This window comes from Antechinus flavipes, chromosome 5 (assembly GCF_016432865.1).
Source record: "Antechinus flavipes isolate AdamAnt ecotype Samford, QLD, Australia chromosome 5, AdamAnt_v2, whole genome shotgun sequence".
NCBI lineage: Eukaryota > Metazoa > Chordata > Mammalia > Dasyuromorphia > Dasyuridae > Antechinus > Antechinus flavipes.
Window position 1 is genome coordinate 14,464,700 of NC_067402.1, and position 22,917 is coordinate 14,487,616.

The window sequence follows — 22,917 nt, forward strand, 5'->3', positions numbered from 1 at the left end:
CGGGCCGAGGAGGGGCGTGATGGGCGGGCCGAGGAGGGGGCGGGGAGGGAAACTTAGCCCCCGCCCAGCAGCTGGAACGGGCCGGAGACACAGCTGTGCGGGGGGCGGGGCGGACCGAAGAAAGGGCTCGGGAGTGGCGAGAGCTCGCAATGGGCGGGCAGGGGTCCTGGCTTTGAAGCTCCGGGCCTCGTGAGGAAGGGCCAAGGCCTCTTATTTGCGCAGGAAGAAAGTGAGGTACAGGGGTCCCTGAGAAGTTCGCCCTTACCTTTCTTGTGCCTTCTGAGCGGACGGGCCGCTCAGGGCCCAGCCACACGCGGGTTATGCATCGAGCTCCGCTGCGTGGAAGAGTCGGGAGACGGGGCCTCCGATCCCGGCCTCAGTTTCCCCATCTGTTTCACCGGGCCAGATGCGGCCTTAACTCTTTTCCCTACGTGTTGGAATCTTGACAAACTGCTAACTCATCAGAGTTGATCGATTGTTGATCTGATCTTACAAGAAGATGTTTTGGGCCAGAACCTGAAACAAGGTACTAAGTAGAACTAATTAGTACAAGGCTTGTGTTTGCACCTTTACTCATCGGAGTTCACAAGTTTGCCAGATTCACAAAGTAAACTTTGTAACTTTGGGAATTCACACCTCCCTTCAAGCTCTTAGGGCCAGAGAGCACTCTGGGAGGAAACCCATCATCCCTCTCTCTCAGAAAAGTCAGTGAAGAATGATTCATTCCAGAATATTTTCCACTTGGCTGCTGGTGGCGGAAGAAGAGTTTTCAGAGGATAAAGCTACGAGTGGAGAGTTCAGTGGACAACCAGATTCATCTTCATCTCTCACCACTGTGGTAGGTGGCTGGGCTCCTGCACTCCCCCCACTGAGACCCAGCTGGTCTGAAAGACTCACCACAAAGCTGGCCGAGCCCCAGGTGAAGGAGACAAGAGATTCATTCCATCTCTGTGCTGGCTGGAGGCAGAAGAAAGCAGAGGCAGAGGCTGAAGGACAAAACCCTTGGATTTGGAGACATTCAGAGGGCTCTAAGCTAACCGGGCTATATTAGAGACAATAAAAGATCTGAACTTTTATCACCTGGCTGCGTTTTGAGGTGATTATTACTTTCAACTGATACTAAAGCTGCCTCCAAGAAAACGTCCCCGAGAAACCTGCACCTCTTCCCCAGAGAGAATTATTCTACTTATTTTAAAAGAAGAACAAGATCTCCAACACCGACGGAACTGCCTTTATCAAACAAGATCACGAATGGAAAGGAGAAGGCCTGAGGGCTTCGAGCTGGGAATAATGCGATCAAAACAATGGTTTAGGAAGATTAATGGGCCAGATGTGGTGGAACAGATTGTGGAGGAGCCGGGCTGCGGGCTGTTGTGGGGAGCCGGTTGTCTATACATAAATAAATGGATGAACTAGGGAGGTGACTGAGGGAACAAAGACGGCCCGATATTCACCTCAAAAATGGTACGGCACTTTGCATAGGTTATCTCGTTTGATCCTAACCTGCAATGGCCATAGACTTGCCAGGTGGATGTTCTCGTTATAATATCCATTTTACAGATGAGGAAACTGAGGCTCAGAAAGAGCCATTTACTCAGGATCACACAGCCATTAGACATCGGAGGAAGATTCCGGGGATGGAGCCTGCGACACATGGAGGGGAGACAGAAGGGACAGTTGGGAAATTCCCAGCCCGGTGATGTCCTAACAGAAACAGTGTAGAAGCAGGGCGGGCTTTTTGAGGTCTTCGGCAATCAGCTCCAGCTGTTCTAACTTTCCACTTTTATTTCATTTCACTGATCATCCTCTACGCTCCATTTTAAGCAAATTGATCTCCCCTGTGCCTCAATGCTTGGAAAATAGGCGTTTAATGAATGCTTATTGGCTGACAGAAATTAGCAAGAGGATTCTAGTTCCCAGGTCCTCGGTGTCCCCAACGCCCGTCTTTCCTCACACTGTCCTCATAGAATCTCTGGTTGTCATTCAGTTTGGCTCTTCATGACCCGTTTGGGATTTTTTTGGGGGGGAGGGGGCGGGGCAAAGACGCTGGAGTGGCTTGCCATTTCTTTCTACAGCCCATTTTACAGCGGAGGAAACTGAGGCAAACCATCTGAAATGAGTTGTGCAAGGTCACACATCTAGTATCTGTTTGAGCTCTGGTTTCCCTGACTTCAAAGCCAGTGCTCTACCCACTGAACTACTGAGCCACCCTACATCCATGGTTCGCTTCAAAGTAAGCTCGGGTGCCACTTCCTAAAAGTGTGCACCCTGATCTCCCCACTATATAGTGGTCCCTCCTTCTGGAAATTACTTTAGATTACTTTGTCTCATCTTTGTAGCATAGATAATTGATAGGGAGATACAAATACATATTTGTATATAAATATACAACACAATACAAACAAATAAATAAAAATAATAAGTAAAAAAATATATGGTACATATAGATTTAAAACTCTTTGGTGAAACTAAAACTATTAAAAATAGTCTTTCCTCTATAGAGTCCATTTCCAAGTCCTTAAAAAAGCTGTTTTGAAAGGTGACAAAAAAAAAAGAATAAAAAAGGCTTTTCTCAGGGAAATGGTCCAGTAACAGCAAACTTTGAACTGAATTCTTGCCTGCCTAGGCAGAAGTGTGTGGGTGGGTCTTTTACTTATCTAAAGATGACTCTGGGATGGGTTCTTCTCCTAGGAGAAAGGATTAAGATACTTATGGAAAGTGAGGTCTCTTTGTTTAATTCCCAGAGAAAGGAGGAGGGGAGTGATCCCAAGGTTGGTCAGTTTCTGGAACCTTGTTGTATAAACTGTGATTTTCTTGCTCAGAATTCCTGCAATTACCTAGAAGTAGTTTGGATGTAGATGTAATAATACATTAAACAGGGGCCGCTAGGTGGCGCAGTGGATACAGCACCAGCCCTGAAGTCAGGAGAATCTGAGTTCAAATCTGATCTGAGACACTTAACACTTCCTAGCTGGGTGACCCTGAATTTGTGAACCCGAAAAGTCTGAATGGCAAAAGGGAGTAAGTAAGTAACTGGAGATGCAAACCATAAACCTCAAACAGCTTACAGTCATATAGAAACCCAAAGAAATCCAGGGTGACCCCAAAGCTTCAGTGGTCCTTAGCATGAGGGTGTTTTCCCAGCTGTGGCCCGCTTCTGAGACTCTCCTTGCCCCTTGCCTCCGCCCAGTGGGGGTCCTGCTGAGGGGTATCCCCGTGTGCTCTGTCCCCTTCAGGCAGCCATTCCTTATATTCCCTGAGCCATCCCTCACAGCCCCTGACGCATCAACACAGAGATCTCATTGCAATCCTGGGCTGCAGCGGGGTTGGTCCATGGGCACAGAAGTCGAGGCTAGCCCAGGAAGAAGAAACGCCTCCTGTACATACATTGCCACCAGCCTGGGTGGGCTCTTGTCATCCCCAAGAAAAGGAGAAAGTGTCACAGTGGCCCCAGAAGAGCTTGGGAGAAGGCACAGCCCTGGTGGCCGAAGTAAGAGGAGAGAGAACAGCAGCTGCAGCCGGCAAGAGACAAGGGGCAGCCGTAGCTGCTGCCGCCGGTGCCGGTGGACCTGGGGCTCTGAGTTCAGAACTCTCTGGGCTCTACGGTTATCCTCCAACACCCAATGAAAGACTGCTTCAGGAGATAGTTGTTTCTATGGGGCCATTCTGTCTGACTGACTTCTGGGTACTCTATGTCCCTCAGTGGAATCTCTGGGTCAAAGGCTATTTAATTGACCTCTCTCACTCCCCAATGCGGTGAATAGCCCAAGCCTGGTCTTACTTGCCAAGCAGGATCATCGAGAGAGTAATAAATTGGCACTAACTGTTTGCCTGCCACTCCAGGCACTCTAGCTCTCTCTCAGTCTACTGTCAGGGAAAGAGAATGGAAGCTTTAATCTAGGAAGAACAGCACTGCAATGCGACCCCAGGTGAAACTCTGGGACTTAACTTGCAGGTTCTTTGTGAAATGGACAAAAGACTGGCCCCCTCATCCCCGGGTCAAGGGGCCTATAGGAAAACATGGCTCAAACTAAATTAAGGGCAGTGTTATGTTCAGACTGGGCCCCATCTCCCAGTTCTGAGACCTAGATTTTCCAAAAAAAGGTTGAAGTCCCAGACTTTCCGGGAAGTGTGTACCTGACAGAGTCAGGACATCATTGCAAAACATGTCCTCACTCCCATCCAGACATTTCCCCATTATAAACGAGAAACTGTGTCAGTGATTTCTGAAATTTGTAACCCCGTGGCTGGACAGGATGTGGGAAACGTGCTTAAAAGTGTACCTCACTAAAGGTTCCAGGCTGATCTCCATTAGCTTGTCCTAGTGGGTCAGTCGCTGGGGGGCCAGCCAATAAAGGATGCTTTAAATTAAATAATCTGGTCTGGGCTGTCTATCTTGTGTCCATCCATTTCACTTTGCAGATCTCTATCAATGGAAAGCATCTCCACACTGGAAGCTCCTCACACCAATGAAATTTACCTCCATCTTCCATTTACCTAGTTTCTTACATGTTGACTCTCCCATTAGAATGGAAACTCCTTGAGTGAAGGAGCTGGTTTTGTCTTTCTTTGCATCCAAAGTGCTTAGCACACCGCTTGGGGCAAAGTAGGTGCTTCCTAAATGCTTGCAGATTTGAAATCATGGTGAAACCATCAGTAAACTTTACACCTGGAAGGTATCATGTATGACCCAGAATGGAGATAAACAGTCCTTTCCCCCAAGAAATGATGTTCTGGATCCAACCATTCTGGAGAGCAATTTGGAACTAGTCCCAATGAGTTATCAAACTGTGCATCCCCTTTGATCCAGTGGTGTCTCCACTGGGCCTGTATCCCAAAGAAATCTTAGAGAAGGGAAAGGGACCCATGTGGGCAAAAATGTCCGTGGCAGCCCTTTTTGTGGGGGCAAGGAATTGCAAACTGAGTGGATGATCATCAATTGCAGAATGGCTGGATAAATTATGGCATAGGAATGGTATGAATATTATTGTTCTGTAAAGAACAACCAACAGGATGATTTCAGAGAGGCCAGAGTGACTTAAGTGAACTGATGCTGAGTGAAGTGAGCAGAACCAGGAGATCATTGTACTTAGCATCGGCAAGATTATACGATGATCAATTCTAGTGGCTCTTTTCAACAATAAGATGATCCAGACCAGTTCCAATGCCCTTGTGATGGAGAAAGCCACCTATACCCAGAGAGAGACCGGTGGGAACTGAGTGTGGATCACAACATAGCATTTTCGCTCTTTCTGTTGTTGTCACATTTTGCTTTCTTTCTCTTTTTTCCCCCTCCTGTTTGGTTTGATTTTTCTTGTGCAGCAAGAAAAATTGTATAAATATGTATGCATTAAAAAAAAGAAAGAAAGAAATGACGTTCTGAAAAGATCCTGCCAGTTTACAAAGGTAAACAAGATCGGGGCTCTCTGACAGAGGTCATGAGATGGTTGCTTCCAACTCTGGAATTCATGTCTGGTAAAAGTTCTTAGCTGGATTATGATGAGAGACTGGCACTGTGTGCACAGTGATTATTAGTAAAGGTCCTTAGATAGGCTAATTGCAAGAGGGAGAAAAAACCAATTAGGAGAATAACAATGTCTCAGAAGCTGAATCATAATCCTGATTGATGGGAAAAAGAAATTATAATATCTCGTTATTTTGAGAAACCATAAGAGGAAGCAGTTTCAAAGTGTGAATTATGGTCCCTCTGGATTTCCTGTGATGTGGAAATTATTGTGAAAGCTTCTGTATCCAACTACTGGAGGTTGAAAACAGCAATAACGAAAGTGGAGGAACTAGGGCTTTGGCCCCCCCAAATTTAGAGAGGCTGACAGAACTTGTAATCCGTGTGCCTGACAAACAAGAATAACTAATTCAAAGAAAGTTATCTGACTTAGGTTGTGGAGATAAGCTCCTGTCCTGCCTTCTCCCTTCTTGATGAGCTATCAGATGTGGGGTACTATTTTCACTTTTCCCTGGGTCTGTTTTGATGCACTTGTCAGACACAAAGATTCCCATTTGCAACTCTTAGGGGTGAGTGTGCTTTTCCAGGAAAATTCCAAATTTGTGTCCCAAAGAGTACAAAATAATTCTTCTTTCGCTTGGATTTTTAGTGTATCGACCATCAATTCTGATGGATGTGACTTTTTTTGACAATGAGATGACTGAAGCCAGTTTTGATGATCTTGTGATGAAGGGAGCCCTCTGCACCCAGAGAGAGGACTGTGGGAACAAGGGTGGATCACAACATAGCATTTTTACTCTTTTTGTTGTTGTTTGCTTGCTTTTTATTTTCTTTCTCATTTTTTTCTGATTTGATTTGATTTTTCTTGTGCAGCAAAATAATTGTACAAATATATTTTACATATATTGGATTTAACAAATATTTTAACACGTATAATGTAAAGGACTGAAACTCTTGAGTCAATGCACTGAGGTCGGACCCATGAGCACTTAAGGCTAATTAACGATTGGCCAATACTCTATTAGCTTGTGCTTGGAAAATGGCCCTTCCCACTATCCTGTGCTGGCTCGATGATTGGTGTTTACAGAGAATTGTAAGAGGGACTAGGGGTGGAGTAAGACGAGCCAGAGTCACTTCTGGGTGGGAGACGAAGAGGAAAGGTCATGGAGATCCTGCGTCTATCCAATTCACTTCTCCCCCTAAAAACCAATAATAAAGACCAAGGACTTTTGCTTATCCTGACTCCGGCTGATTCTAAGGTATCCAGGGAGCTAACTCGGTCATCACATCTGGTGCCCAACGTGTGGACCAAGGACCCTAATTTCACTGAAGAAGTCCCCAGTGATCAGGAAATAGGGTGAGTATTCTAATAGACAAACAGAGAACTTACTTTCTTAAGGGCTAAATTAGTAACCTTTTCTAGCTGAAATGGGGCAGATGTTAGGAAAAGATTCTCCCCCAGCCCCAGCCCCACCATCACCCTCACCCCAAGGGGGCGCAATAGAAAGCATGCTTAAGTTGATCAAGCAACAAGGCTTAATTATAACTTGGTTGCAGATCGCTAAACTCTTGGGTACTTAGAGCGCACATCCCCTTGATTCTTAAAGGAAGAAGAGATAGGGCTACATAATTGGAAGCTGGTAGGAGATCAACTATGTGAATACTACAATGATAAAGGTCCTCATTCAATTTCCAAGGAAACATTCTATATATACAACATAATACAATTGGCCTTAAAGAATCCTGCAAGTTATAGGAAAAAAAAAGTTTTAAGAGCAGCCAGATGAGGAAGTGTGAGGAAAAAGAGGAGGACAAAGGAGGGATTAAAAGTGATATCACCAAAGGGCATGAGGAGTTAAGTGATGATGAAGGGCCTGGTGATTCTTCCTCTCACAAAGCAGCTTCAACCCCACCTAAACAGGAATTGGTTCTTGACATGCCCCCATCAACTTTACCTTCTGGGATGGAGGGAGGAAGTGGGAGAGGCAGTGATACCACCAGCACCTCCCCCCTAGCAATCACTCCCTCCTATGACTAGATTGCAAAAAGCAGTACTTAAAGCCACAGAAGAAGGGCAGGATTTAGCTAATTTGAGAATAGGAATACATCCTGCTATTCAACAGTTTAACTCTTCAAGTCAAGAAAGTAGAAGATACGCTCCTTTTGATACAGAAATCCTCAAAGACCTGAAAAAGGCTTGCACTCCTTATGGGGCTACATCAGCTTATGTTAAGATATTATCTTAGAATTTGGCTTATGATGTCTTAATCCCTAGGGACTGGAAATCTATAGCAAGGACATGCTTAGAACCTGGACAAAACTTGTTGTGGCTTTCTGAATATAGTGAGCTCTGTAGGATACAAGCTCAGCGAAATAGTCATAGTAGAGTTAATCCTCCAATCACCTGTGACCAACTAACAGGGATAGGTTCTTATGCAGAAATTTCATTGCAGATTAATTATCCCTTAGCAGCATATGAGCAAATTGCTGCTGCTGCTATCAAAGCATGGGTTACTCTCCCCAATAAAAACAACAAGGGTGAGGCCTTCGCTAAAATTTCACAAGGGCCAAACGAATCCTTTGCTGATTTTGTGGGACATTTGCAGACAGTTGTCATATGAACTAATGGTGAAAATGCAGTAACAGACATTATGATAAGGTATCTTGCTAAAGAAAATGCTAATGAGGTTTGTAGAAGAATTATACTAGGACTGTGCAAGGATGCTCCTTTAGAGGAGTTCATAAGATGCTGTGCCACAGTGGGCACAAATGCCTTTTATAGTCAGACTATGATGCAGACTTTCCAAAATCCAAACATGGGAAGACAGGGTCCTTTTTGGCAAGGGACTTCCAGAGAGACTCGTCAATGCTTTCAATGTGGTAAAGTAGGACATCTGAAAGCTCATTGTTGGCATAGAGACAGAGTGAGAAAACAGGGTGGGAGAACAAGACCTAAACCCCATGTCCACAATGCAACAGAGGCTTCCATTGGGCATCAGAATGTAAACTGATTCAGGGAAATGGGATGAGGAGCCCAGCCCCAGGGCCCAAGACAAAAATTAGTTGGGACATGATGACAGCCAATGATACACCCAGAGAGTGCCTAGAAGTGCAGTGCCCAGACATGACCAATCAGCCAGGAAGCAATTTGATGGGAGAATGGAATTACATAATCAACAGCCAGGAAGCAACCTGATGGGAGAAAGGGATTACAATTGGGGAGAATAGAGTTGATGCTGCTGGGACAACTGAGATACCTCTGGAGAGGTAAAATCTGTTCCTCTCCAGCCTATGAATCCCTTGCTTCCAGGCACAGTAAGCTTGATCATTTCACCTCCTGAGAGCGCTTACAAAACAGTGTCCATCCATACACTGATGTGGGAAACTGGGGAATGTGTAGATAATATCCCATTCACTAATACAGGAAGACAATGTGTGACTTATCAACCAGGAGAAGTAGTAGCATCAGGTTTACTGATACAGAATCCTAATAGGCAACCTTGGTGATAGTCACCCAATTCTGACTTCAAGCAACAAAATCCAGGAATATTCTACACTGCAGCAGTTACAGCTGACCGACTTATGCTCACTATCTATATAAATGGCATGTCTTTAAAAGGATTGGTAGACACTGGTGCAGATTGTACAGTCATTAGAAGTGCCAACTGGCCCAGTCTCTGGCCAAAGATTAAAGCAGACACCTACATGTCTGGTGTAGGGGGATCAATAGCAGCTGAACTTAGTACTACCCCTTTGAGATGGACTTTTGAAAGTGAAACAGGAGTTTACTCCTCTTATAGTTGGAAAATCCCCATCAATCTGTGGGGAAGAGACATTTTACAACAAGTAGGGTTAAAAATGAGTACTTCGGTTTTTTAGGCAGAGCTGCTGTTGAAGGCCTGCCAACACTTTCACCTGTTCCTGTCCAATGGGAAACTGATACACCAGTGTGGATAAAACTGTGGCCCTTAGGTAGCAATAAAATTCAGGTTTTATTAGATATAATACAGGAGCAACTTGACCAAGGACACTTACAACCTTCTCTAAGTCCTTGGAATTCCCTTTGTTGTAAGAAAGAAATCTGGAAAAAAATGGAGGATGTTGGCTGATTTAAGAAAGGTAAATGAACAGATGGAAACTATGGGAACTCTTCAGCCTGGACTTCCATCTCCTACTCAGTTGCCTAGAGAATGGTCTCTTTGGGTTATAGACATTAAGGATTGTTTCTATTCTATCCCTCTGGATAAGGAGGATAAGAAAAGATTTGCCTTTTCAGTGCCCAGCGTTAACTTAGCTGAGCCTTATAAAAGATATGAATGGACAGTTTTGCCACAGGAAATGAAAAACAGCCCCACTATGTGTCAAATGTATGTTGCTGCTGCTCTTGCTCCAATAAGAAAAGCATTTCCAAAAGTTATGTTATTACATTACATGGATGATATCTTGGGGTGTACACCTGAGGAGCAAATGTTAGAAGTATGTCTACAAAAGACCATAGAAACCCTAAGGAACTACAAATTGCACATAGCTCCAGAAAAAAATTCAAAGACATGCTCCTTTTCAATATTTAGGATATGAAGTATACCCTAATAAGGTGCTTACAGTATAAAAAGTTTCCTTAAGAACAGAGAAGTTAAACACCTTAAATGACTTTCAGAAATTGATAGGAGATATCCAATGGATGTGACCAGTGTTAGGCTTGACTATCTATCAATTACAACCATTATATGACATTTTAAGGGGAGACAGTGCTTTAAATTCACCACGCCAGCTTACAAAAGAAGCTCGAGAGAAGTGAGAGAAGTGGAACTGGCTTTATCCAATGTGGTTGAAAGAGTCACTCAAAAACTCTTAGAAATATCAGTTTTTGCTACACAAGAGGCACCCACAGCAGTCCTTCCTCAAGGAGACAGTGTGATAGAGTGGGTGAACCTCCCGGCACAACCAGAACAAAGCCTTACTCCTTACCCAGTGCTTGTGGCCAGAATTTTATTAAAGGCCATTAAGTGAGCAGTACAATTATCTGGGATAAGACCGGACAAGATATACACCTTTTACACCAATTTACAAATTAATGTGTGCTGTGAGACCATCCCAGACTGGCAAATTTTATTAGCCACGGCTCCAAATTTTACACACGGGTCTCCATTAAAGATAATCAGACTATTACAGAATTGGCAATGGATTCTTGAAGAGAAGATTTCTAAAGTACCTCTTAAAGGACCAACTATCTTTACAGATGCATCCAAACATAATATTTGTGCTATATACTCTTGTGACTTAACTATAGAGTAGTCAGAACTCCTTTTCAGTCCACTCAGCAGAACGAATTGAAATTGTTGGACGTCAAAACCCTCAGGAATTATTGGATTCTCTGAGACATGATAAGCTTGTTGTAGGACTTGAAAACCCTCAGGAATCATTGGATTTTCTGAGAAATGAGAAGACTGTTGCAGGACTTCAAATTCTGCTAGAATCATTGGATTCCCTAACACATAAAAAAGACTGTTGCAGGACTTCAAAAACTTGCGGGGATCACTGGATTCCCTGACATGTGAAGCAATAAACAATCCATTGGTTTTGGACTATCTCTTGGCTGCTGAAGAAGGCATATGTGTGACTGTTGTTTACATACCCTCCTTCTAGGACTTCTGGAAATCTTTTACAACACCATGTTGATTCATATTGTTTGTTATATCACTACTTAGATGTACAATTCATGTTTGTTACACCACATTGAGTCCGCACCGGCTGTGGGGAGAGTCATCACTAATAGCCTGTGCTTTATTGCTATGTGCTTGTGTAATACCTCCTATGCTGATGGGTTTGTGCAGACCTGTTTCTGTTTCTAATAAGATCCTTCAGCCTAGAAACCCACTAGCAACCCTCACTTCCCTTTGGCACTTTTCATCTCCCTTCCTGAGATGTCAGGGAGAGCGTGATCATCTCCTTTTAAGTTTTTTCACCTCCTTTCTTGAGAAGTCAGGGAAGGTGTGATCACCTCCTTTTTGGGGTTCTCACCTCCCTGAGAATCAGGGATGGCGTGACCACCTGTGTTCTAAAACAAAAGAAAGCGGGAGATGTAAAGGGCTGAAACTCTTGCGTCCCTGCACTTATGTCAGGACAGCCTAGCACTTAAGGCTAATTACCTATTGGACAATACTCTATAAGCATATGCTTGGAAAATGGCCCTTCCCACTATCATGTGCTGGCTCGATAATTGGGGTACACAGAGAATTGTAGGAGGGACTAGGGGGTGGAGTAAGACTAGCCAGGGTCACTTCTGGGCGGGAGATGAAGAAGAAAGGTCGCAGAGATTTTGCTTCTATCCAATTCAATCCTATCTCTAAAGACCAAGAATAAAGACCAAGGACTTTTGCTTATCCTGACTCCAGCTGATTCTAAGGTATTCAGGATGCTAAAGCAGTCACACAGTATAACATATATTGGATTTCTTGCCATCTAGGGGAAGGGATGAAGGAAAGGAGGGGAAAATTTGGAGCACAAGGGTCAATATTGAAAAATTATCCATGCATATGTTTTGAAAATAAAAAAAACTTTAATTAAAAAAAAAGATTCTTAGTGTGCTGATCAACTACTTTCTCCCCTTATGCAGATCTCAACATCTCTACCGCTCATTTCCATCCTGTGCAATTCTTATCTATGTCCTTCTGAATTTCCTCCATGGAGGAACAGTCCAATGCTTTCCTTCCCTTAACTTCATCTTCAGGTCATTCAATCTATTTTGCATTCTCTTTATAAAACCGATCTACCTTTGTTTTCAGTCACATGTATCCTTGATGATTTATGTTGTGGCTGTGATCCTGGCTCTGGTACCAAGGGTCCTGGGTTCAAATCTCACCTGTGACACTAGCTGAGTGATTAGGTCATAGACAGGCTTTGGAATCTCACTGGTGTAAAGGGTTATTACTCTGGAAATTCCCCAAACTGGTGTAATCATAGATTCTTTCCTCTTTCACTCTGAAAAGTTTTAAAATACAATACTATGGGCCAGGACCATATCAAATGACTGAAATGCTGTGAGTGTTAAGGGATGATACCTCTTCCCTCCCTCCCCCATAAATGCAGGAATACCAAATGACAACAGAAAATCCATTTTTAAGAGACTAGTTGCCCCCATTATGAGCTGTGTAATTGTTCTAGCATCCTGGCCTGGTCCAAAGGCTCATTTGTATGATACCTTATTAGAGGCCATCTGCTTTTGCTTTATTAATGTTTTATTAAGGACCATCTGGTTGTCGCCGCCATGTCATTTCTGATCTCCAAAGAAATGGGCATAAAAGAGGAAGAACATTTTCCATTTACAGAATAGACCAGAAAAACTCTCTGGTTCTGGGGTATTTTCTGAGACCCATGAGGATCATATGAAGCATGTTGTCACTGCCGTGGACACGAGTCCTTCTTATTGCCCTCTTCTTGAAATGTTCACGGACCACAATTGTGTTTCTGGAGACTTCCCAAAGCTATTAATGCCGCCCTATTGATGGTTTTCGGCAGTGAGGTGACAGTGAATATGGCCTCTGGCCTGAGTCAGGAAGACCCGAATTTAAAGCTGGGCTCAAACTCTTACTAGCTGTGGGATCCTGAGCAAGTCACTCTAATCTGTTGGCTTCAGTTTCCTCATCGAAGGAAATGCTAAGAAAACCCCAAATGGGATCACAAAGAGTCAAAAATGCCTGAAAATGCCTGGAAAAACAATAAAAGCTGTGGACTTTGGATGTGAATCAGTGCAGCTAAGTAGGGTTTTGCTCTCGTCCCTAAAAGATCCGTGACCTTTGGCTAGCTGGTGTACAGGAATCAAGGCACCAGAGGGGCCTCAGGAGAGATGGAAACGCCAAGTGTCAGGGTGTCACCAATGCTGACTTGTCCATCACCGGCCATCAAGATTTCCAAAGTTCTAGGGACCCCCCTTTGTAGCTCCTGATTTCATATCCCCATCCCAAGTATCTCCTGTTGGGGCTTCCAATAGGTTCCCTCTTTTTGTCTTCCTACCCTTCAGCCCAATCCTTTATCCATTCTCGTTATAGAATCATACACATCCCACCCCCAATGCACCTCAGGGCTCTGTACTTGACCCCTTTTCCATCTCAACATTCTCCCTCTTGGTGATCTCATCGGCCCCCATGAATTCAAATATCATCCCTATTCAGGTCGCTCCTATACTTATCTATTTATATTGGTCTGTGTGTGTCTCGGTCTATCTATCATTTATTTCACTCCTCAGCTCCAATAAGAGAATTATTTTTGTCCTTAGTATTTTCATTTGTTTCAATTGTGTCTTACTTTTCCACGACTCCATTTGTGGATTTTCTTGGCAAAGCTATTGGAGTACTTTGCCATTTCCTTTTTCAGTTCATTTTACAGATACGGAAACTGAGACAAAACAGGTGAAGTGATTTGTCCAGGGTCATGCAGCTAGTATCTGGGCCAGATCTGAATATGGGAAGATGAGTCTTCCTAGTTCAGGCTTGGCACTCTATACATTATGGTGTCACCTACCTGCCCTTATTATAAGATCATAGCCCTGGAATTGGAAGACACCTCAGAAGCCATCTAGTCCAACCCTTTCAATATACAGATGAGGAAACTGAGGCCCAAGAAGGGAACATAATTTTCCTAAGATCACATCAGTAATAAGCATCAAAGGTGGGATTTGAATCCAGGTCTTCTGTCTTTCCATTTTATCAACATCTGGATCGCCTTATTGGGTATCCTAAATTCAACATGGATGAATTGGGGTAGGGAACAGGGGAGACCTGGGTATTTATCTTTGGGGAATAGCTGAACAAATTATGTGGATGTAAGTGCAATGCTATTGTGCTGTAAAGAATTACTTAAAAAGGGACAGTCTCAGAGGATCCTGGGAAGACTTGCATGAACAGATGCACGGTGAAATAAGCAGAACCAGCAAGATGTACTAGCAGAACAGAAGCACGGTGAAGGAAGCGGAACCGGCAAGACGTAATAACAGAACAGATGCACGGTGAAATAAGCAGAACCAGCAAGATGTACTAGCAGAACAAATGCACAGTGAAGGAAGCGGAACCGGCAGAACACAAGGCAACAACTCTGAAGACCTGAGAATGCTGATCAATGACCAACCATTATTCCAGAAAACCGGCATTAAAGCTTGGGACCTGAGAGAGAAGTGATAGACTCAGGTATAGAATGAGACCTACATGGCTAGTTGTAGCTAATATAGAAAATTGTTTACTTGGTTATGTACATTTGCTATAATGGTTTTCTTTCTCTCTTTTCTTTCCAATGTGTGTAGGAAGGATGAGGCGAGAGAGAGAAAAATAAATGCTTGTTCACTTAAAAAGCAAATAAAATTTAATTTTTAAAAGTTATGAAAGTAACTACCGAAAGCGCATAGGAAAAAAATGGAAATTTGATAGCTAAAGATAAAATGCAATTATTATTCTGCCACATTTGATTAGGAATCAGACTGACATGCCTGTAGCTCAACTTAAACTCAGTTATAATATGATTAAGAGTTAGGACATTTTAATTGGATTCCTATTTGAATGCTAATGTCCCCAACATGCACCTGATTTGCAATCAGTTCTCATTTTTGAAAATTGCGTTTTATGTAGATGATCAATTTTGGCTTGCACTGTATGCAGTTGGTAACCACATGCAAACAAAGAGCCTCGGGTTGATGGAGAGAACTTTCTTTCCAGACACTGTTACCATTTTTCTGTCTTTCCAGCTCCTCCTTCCCAACTGATTCTTTGTAGCCTCTGGTGGGGAACCCAGTGCTGGTGCCATTTTCTATTTGAGACCTTTGGTCTCCTTCGGGTGCTGGAATTTCCTCCAATACATGTTGTCTTCTCCAATAAAATGTAAAATCCTTTTTTTTTTAATTAAAGCTTTTTATTTTCAAAATATATACATGGATAATTATCAACATTCACCCCTACAAAATCCTGTAGGATTTGTAGGAAAAAAATCCTTTTCTTCCCCCTACGCCCTCCCTCAGTCGGCAAGTGACCCAATATTATGTTAAACATGTGCAAGACTGTAAAATCCTTTAGGAAAGAAGCAGTTGCTTTCTCTTAATAAATGCTTGTTGATTGATTGATATGAATCAGGAAAATTTGGGTTCAAATTCTGCCTCACACACTTACTAGCTTACTTACACACTGTGTCACTCGACTCTGCCTCAGTTCCCTCCTCTGTAAAGTAGGAATAATACTAGCCCCTGCCTCCCCAAGTAAGGGTGATGCTTAAAAGACACAAGGTCTATAATAGGGGTTGGTTGGGCTGTAGGAAGATGAGCTCTTACTTTGTGACATGTACAAGGAGAAATAGTCAGGAGCCGGGGACAGGGCTGCAGGAAGGTCCGATGGGCTGCTATATAGCCTCCCCAGCCACCAGCTTTCCCCTCACTATCCCCCTACTCTCTATTACTATAATGTGGATTATAATTCATAGTAATAACAATAAGGCGTATTTGTACGGCACCTGCCATGTGCCAGTTGTCCACTTGTTCCAGTCACGTCACGTCTGACTCGTTCTGTCTCCATTTAGGGAGGAGACTAAAGCAAAAGGGTTACGGGAACTGCCACATAGCTAGGAAGTGTCTGAGGTCACATCTGAACTCGGTCTTCCTGACGCCAGGCCTGGCACCATATCCACCGCACCACCCAGCTGTCCTTCCAGGCACTGTGCTAAATGCTTCACAAATGTTATCTCATTTGATCCTCACAACAGTCTTTTTTCTTAAAAAAACATTTTTTTTATTAAAGCTTTTTATTTTTTAAAACATATGATGAATAATTCTTCAATGTTAACCCTTGCAAAACCTTGTGTTCCAATTTCCTCCCCTTTCCTCTCCCCTAGATGGCAGGTAGAAAAATATGTTAAATCCAATGTATGTATCAACGTATTCATACAGTTATCGTGCTGCACAAGAAAAATCAGATCAAAAAGGAAAAAATGAGAAAGAAAATAAAATGTGAGCAAACAAAAACAAAAACAGTGAGAATGCTATGTTGTGATCCACCCTCAGTCCCCACAATCCTCTCTCTGGATATGGATGGCTCTCTCCAACACAAGATCATTGGAACTGGCCTGGATCATCTCATTGTTGAAGATGGCCACGTCCATCAGAATTGATCATCATCTAACCTTGTTGTTGCCATGGACAATGATCTCCTGGTTCTGCTCATTTCACTCAGCACCGGTTCCTGTCAGTCTCTCCGGCCTCTCTGAAATCATCCTCCTGATCGTTTCTTACAGAACAGTAATATTCCATAACATTCATGTCCCATAACTTGTTCAGCTATTCTCCAACTAATGGGCATCCGCTCAGTTTCCAGTTTCTTGTCACCACACAAAGGGCTGCCTCAAACATTTGGGTCCTTTTTTAAGATCTCTTTGGGATATAAGCCCAGTAGAAGCACTGCTGGGTCAGAGGGTCTGCAGTTTGGTAGCATGGAGACATGGGGATAGGACAGATTGCTCTCCAGAATGGCTGGATCTGTTCACAACTCCACCAACAATGTATCAGTATCCCAGTTTTCCCGCATCCCCTCCAACATTCGTCATCTTTTCCTGCCCTCCTAGCCAATCTGAGAGGTGGGTAGTGATACCTCGGAACTGTTTTAACTTGCATTTCTCCGATTAATAGTGATTTGGAGCCCCTTTTCGTGTGACTAGAAATGGTTTCAATTTCTTCATCTGAGAATTGTCTGTTCATACTCTTTGACCATTTATCAATTGGAGAATGGCTTATATTCTTATAAATTTGGGTCAATTCTCTCTATATTTTAGAAATGAGGCCTTCATTAGAACCCTTAAATGTAAAAATCTCACCACAATCTTTTCAGCTATCCTCAATTTACAGTTAAGGAAACTGAGGTAGATTCAGTGGTAGGTGAGAACACACACACTCACACATTCACACACACACATATTCACACATTCACACACACACTCATATACTCACACATTCACACACTCTCACATGCACACACACACACTCGCACTCACACACCCTCACATGCACACACACACACACACACACACACACACACACACACACATAGTCACACACACACACTTACACACACCCTCACATACTCATACTCACATGCACACTCACACATGCACACAAGCTCACATACACACAGTCACACTCACACTCAGTCACACACACACACACACACACTCACACACCCACAACCACACCCCCCCCCCACACACACCCCTTCCCTTATCAGATTCTCAGCCCCCGAGGGACAGGGAATGTCTTTTTTTCCCCTCTTTGAATCTAGCATATGCCGGAAACAGCAGGTGCTTAATATTTAGTGACTACTAATACCACAATTATGTCTGTAAAAGAGACAAGGTTAAAAGCCTTTCTGTACCCACCGGCCCCTAGAACCAGGTTTAGTTCATCGGGGAAGATTTGCAAGAAGAGGAAACAATTGGTCTCTGGAGTGCTCAAAAGAGGTAGATTTGTGGCTTGGAAGATGAGAGGAAAGAGCCGACTAAAGATGTGAAATGGGTTTGTCTTGTTGAACACAGCTGGGGGTGCAAGAGCAGGCAAAATCTTACTCCAATTTGTAGTGAGCCAATCCGTGCTCCTCTCTGTGCCCATCAAACCCATGTGAACAGAGGAAAAACGGACCCAGGACAGCCCTTTCTCATGTCATTTATTCAGTGATAAACTGGCTCCTAAAGAGAGTTCCTTGCACATTCAGGCGGGTTCCTCGGGGTATTATTCCCCTCTTAAGGCATCACGATCTGGCTTTTAAACAAATATAAAAGGAACAGCACAAGTAGCCATAAAAGTGGTGCCCTCCGAGGGAGCTGGGGTCAGGTTCAGGGGAAGGAAACCGCTGCGAATAAAATAAATGAAGCCGCAGCCTGCAAACGCCGCCGTGCCCTGAACCGAACGACCGCCTGACGGCTGGCATTTCGGCCCTCGTCATCACTCACGGAGGCCGGGGTGACATATTGCCAACGCAGAGAAATCAAAGCTGGTGCTGAATAGCAGATAAATGCACGGAGGATGCAAATCAAACCCATGAAGAGTGAGAACAGCTGGTAGGGAAAAAATAGAACCTGCAGATGTCAACATCAAAATTAAAGACATTTCAAATAAGTTCAACGCCAATACCCGGGAACCATCAGCCCCAAGGTTGTCAGAATGACTTGTTAGTGCTTTCACTCAGAATCAGAAGCACCAGGCTATCCCACGACAGCCGGAAGGCTCACAAGGAGCTCCAAGGGCCCAACTGACTCGTGTCGGATTGTCTGTCTCAGTGTTTGTTTGAGACCTTCTGGACACATCTGGACAATATGAAGCCCGTGAACGCATTTGGTGTTTGGTGGAGGAAGAGAAATGCAGAGCTCTTCACAGGGGGGAAAGGAAGGAGCTAAACCCAGGTGGGGAAAGAATGGTGACCTTGGAATAACCTCGAGTGTGGTCCTTGAGTTGACCAGCTAGCTTTGCTTTCTACTCAACATTCTGCCCAGGGTCCCGCAGGGAGTAAGAGATTTGCAGGACCCTTTGGGGTACCGTATCGGACTGGGTCCTCAATCTTGGCAGGAGCTTTCAGAATTCAGCTGACCGCTAGAGGGAATTCACACAGAACAACCCTGCTGGCTGGGAATCCACCTTTCCAGGTAGATTCATGGGTAGCCAAAAGAGCCCAATATTATGCCCATCTCCTAGGATCAATAGCAGCAAGGATAGGAAAAGCCCAGAGGAGCTAAGGGCAGGAGGCAGGGAGAATTTACTGGCTGTGTGTTGCCCTCTAGGAAGCTCTTTCATCTCTGTGGGTCTCATTTTCCTATCTGTAAAATGAGGCAGAATCACAGAAGTTTGGAAGCCCTCTCGTCCACCCAATCCCCGAAGGAAAATCTCTACCCAACAACTGTCCTTCCGTCTCTGAATTAGACAATCTCAAAGGTCCCTGGTAAATCCGAATTAAAGCAGACTTCTGATCTCACCACCACGTCCCTGGTGGGCTTTCTAGAACCATCTAGGTTTTCCAGTTGCTTTGGGGACCAAAGCAGGTGAGAGGGAGTGAGCTAACAGTGTAACAGAGACAACTGAAAGCGTTATTTGCTAAGTTGGTTTTTGGTCATTCAATTTGAAAACAACCAGCAGGGGGCACCGGCCAGCTGCAACACAGAGAAGGCACCTAGTCCTGCCGGCTGGGACCAGTTTTCCCAAGGACCCATTCCTAATGTACATGATGTCCATACATAATGTTTCTCTCTGGGCCATTTGGGAATTCAGGGCCCACCCAGATCTCACATAATCTGGCAACTGGGCCGATTTCCCTTGTATTTATGAACTCTGAAAGGAGGGGACTCCTGTCCATAGAAAGGGAAAGCTATGGCGTTTTCTGATCTTTTTTTGCATCGTAGACCTAGCAGTGGTACAGCTAGGTCAATGGATAGGCCGGAATTAGTGCATTTCTGGGCCTCCAGAATGGCTGGACCACTTCGCAGCTCCCCCAACAGTGTCCTTTAGGTTTCTGTCTTCCCATAGCCCTAAGTTCTAAAAAAAAAATCCCAGTCCTGATAGAAGGCTCACTTCACATTACCAGTAGTGCCTTCTTTCCGATTTATTCTGTGACTGCTCACAGTTGTTAGCAGATGTTCCCCTCCTCTCACCCTCGGCTAGGTGCTCTTTGAGAGTTGGGGCCCTTCGCCTTTCATCTGTACCCCAGAACACATTAAGCAATCAACAGATGATTATCAATTTCTTTTTTTTTTTTTTTGATTATCAATTTCAAGAACGTGAAGAGTAATCAATCGAACAACATTTGTTACTATCTATGACGCCCTGAGGGTGGAAAAAGAGGCAAAATACAGTTCCTGCCCCCAAGAAGTTCGCCATCTAATAGGGTAAGACCTAGGGATCAGCTTTGGAGCTAAAAAGGGACCATAAGAATTAACCAGGATAATTTCATCTTCAGTGGTGAGAACAATGAAACCCAGACTTGCCCCAGACTATCCAGAGGGTCGATGGCACAGATGAGATTTGAACCCATGTCCTCCAAGAACCACCGGAAGCACAATCACCCTCATCCCACTGAACTAATATTCCCACTAGGAAAGCTAGACCGAGTTTCCCTGGGAGCAGCCCGAACTGTGGCCTGTGCTTGTGTGGCTAAAACTGACATAGGCCCAGGACCAACGGATGCCGCGGCGGTTTTGAATGGAAAGGAGGCCGATGTGCTTGTCTGCAAACACGAGAACGAGAGACTCCGATACTGAAGGAGGATTTTATTGTCGGAAAGCTCAGTGGACAGTTTGGACAGTCCTTTGCCCCAGAAGAGCCCGGCCCACTCCATACAGTTCCAAAATCGTACCATTGTCCTACAGCTTTATGGTCCACAAGGCTTCTGCCTTTTTTCTCACTCTGTTCTCAGCGGGTCAAAAGCTTGTCCACTTTCAAACCTGTTCAAGATTTTCTTTTCTTTCTTACATCTTTATTCAATGTTGAGCTTCCACAGCACTGGCTCGTGCACCAGGATAGAAAGTTTATGCATTAATTAGGCCCCGATCCTAATATCTTTCGGGCGATTGTTTGGTCATGCATTTCCTTTATTGCACATAATAGCATATGACTGTGATTTGGAATCACTCACTGGTACAAAAGGCAAACTGCCTCTCCCTGTGGTTTGAATCTGTGCTTTCTCTTAGGCAGCTGCCAAATTCGTGAAGTAGGGACACCGGACAGGAGGGAAGCGAACGGGAGAGAGCGTCGGACGGGACGCAGCCCAATACTGCGGGACGCTGAGAGAATCGTCAAAACAGAACGGAGAGTTCAAAGGAAGAGCGGAGATCCCATCGTTTGGGGCTTAATAAGGCAGATGGTCAAACATTTTGTACAAGATCTAAAATATGGTACTTAGAAGAGGTAGAAAATACCAAAATAGTATTTAAGAAAAAACACATGTTATTTAAAACAACTAGGTAAATTTGCCAAGTTTTTTTGTTTTTTTTTTCTTAAAAAGTTCCCCTGTTGTGTGTTTCAAGTTCATAGAAACCAGTTAGGTCGTGGATACAAACATACTGTGGATTTCAAATCGTTTTGTCGAACACTAAGGTGTTGCTGAATAGGTTGCAGGGGAGGGTCACAGGAGGACAGAAAAGCAGGGGCTGCTTTCAGTCCTAGCCAAAGGTTCCGTTCTCCTTCGGGGCAGCTTCCCCAAGTGGCTACTTTGAGCCACCGAGCCAAAATATCGGGCACGGGGATTTTCTTTCCTAATGCTTGAACAACAGGGTACAATTGTGCATGTAAGGCAACTGGACAACCTCTTCCAGGAGGTTCTAAACCCATATTAAACAAAAATAAGATTTCTTTTCATCTCGCAGCCCTACCCCTCCCACCTGAGAAAATAAAAGGAAGAGAACAATCAGACTAGAATCCGCAGAATCGCCCGGTGTGAGCAATTCTCCAGCCGTCTGAGGCCAAAAGATTGCTGAGCTACCAAATTAAACTTGGGCAGCTCATCAAATGGGGGCCCCCTCTTCCTGTTCCCCAACATATCTGGGAGATATTCTTTTTTTCCCCTTCAACATGATTCAATAAGGCATCAATTTAATCTGAATGTCTGTGAAGCCTTTGGAAAATTAGTGTTAAAGCTTCTCTCCTTCTCCTCTCCCCAAGCCTCGAACATTCAGGATTTCATTTTATTAAATAGTTTCTCTATAAAAAGAAATTAAGGTGTTCTACATTCATACAAACAATCATGGTAACAATTGGAGTTGTAAAGAAATCCATTGAGGAAAATAGATACTTATATACTTACAAGTCTAGGTTAAGCACAAATGCATCATTCTAGATGGTGTCTTATAAATACATGTACATATATTCATATATAGATAAGTATGCATTGTCTCAGAAAGCAACCGGCCGAGGACCAGAGGCAGATGAACTTCTTTCACCACAGGGCGGGATTGTCGAGTTTGGAAAAGCCGTGGTCTTTCCGAAGGTCCAAGTAAGTACCGTTGCTCACCCATGAGTCGTCACTCGATTTCCTGCCCAACGACAAGCAGTTGTTGAATGAGCAAATGAGGGATTCTCTGGACGACCTCCTCACCTGAGATCTCCGAGAATACAGCTGCTTTCTGATTTGTTGAACTTTCTTAATCCTCCTATACTGGCCGAGACACTCCTCCACTGGACTAGCAAAAGTAAAGACACTGTTGAATTTGCTGACTGAGTTTTCTTCCGTTTTCTGACTACGTCACTCCCTTATCCCATTAACCCCAGCGGCTCCTAAGTGCCCCCTTTTTTTTTGTGGTCAGTGACTTCAGTCACGTCTGACTCTCCATGACCCCATTTGGGGTTTTCTTGGCAAGGATACCGGGGTGCTCGGCCATTTCCTTCTCCAGTTCATTTCACAGATGAGGAAACGGAGGGAACAGGGTTAAGTAACCTGCTCAAGAGTCACACA

The 22,917-nt window shown here is 44.0% G+C and overlaps 1 protein-coding gene across 7 annotated transcripts in view; it reads right to left on the minus strand.

The window, feature by feature from the left end:
• Positions 1–20,722: 20,722 nt before the first annotated feature.
• The window catches only part of OSBPL3 (oxysterol binding protein like 3), a 123,883-nt gene continuing 121,688 nt past the window's right edge, over positions 20,723–22,917 (minus strand). For all 7 annotated transcript variants that reach the window (XM_051962702.1, XM_051962703.1, XM_051962707.1 and 4 more), the window contains one exon: positions 20,723–22,498. In XM_051962702.1, the coding sequence (XP_051818662.1) occupies positions 22,402–22,498 (97 nt within the window). In that variant the 3' untranslated portion in view covers positions 20,723–22,401. The remainder of the gene's footprint in view (positions 22,499–22,917) is intronic.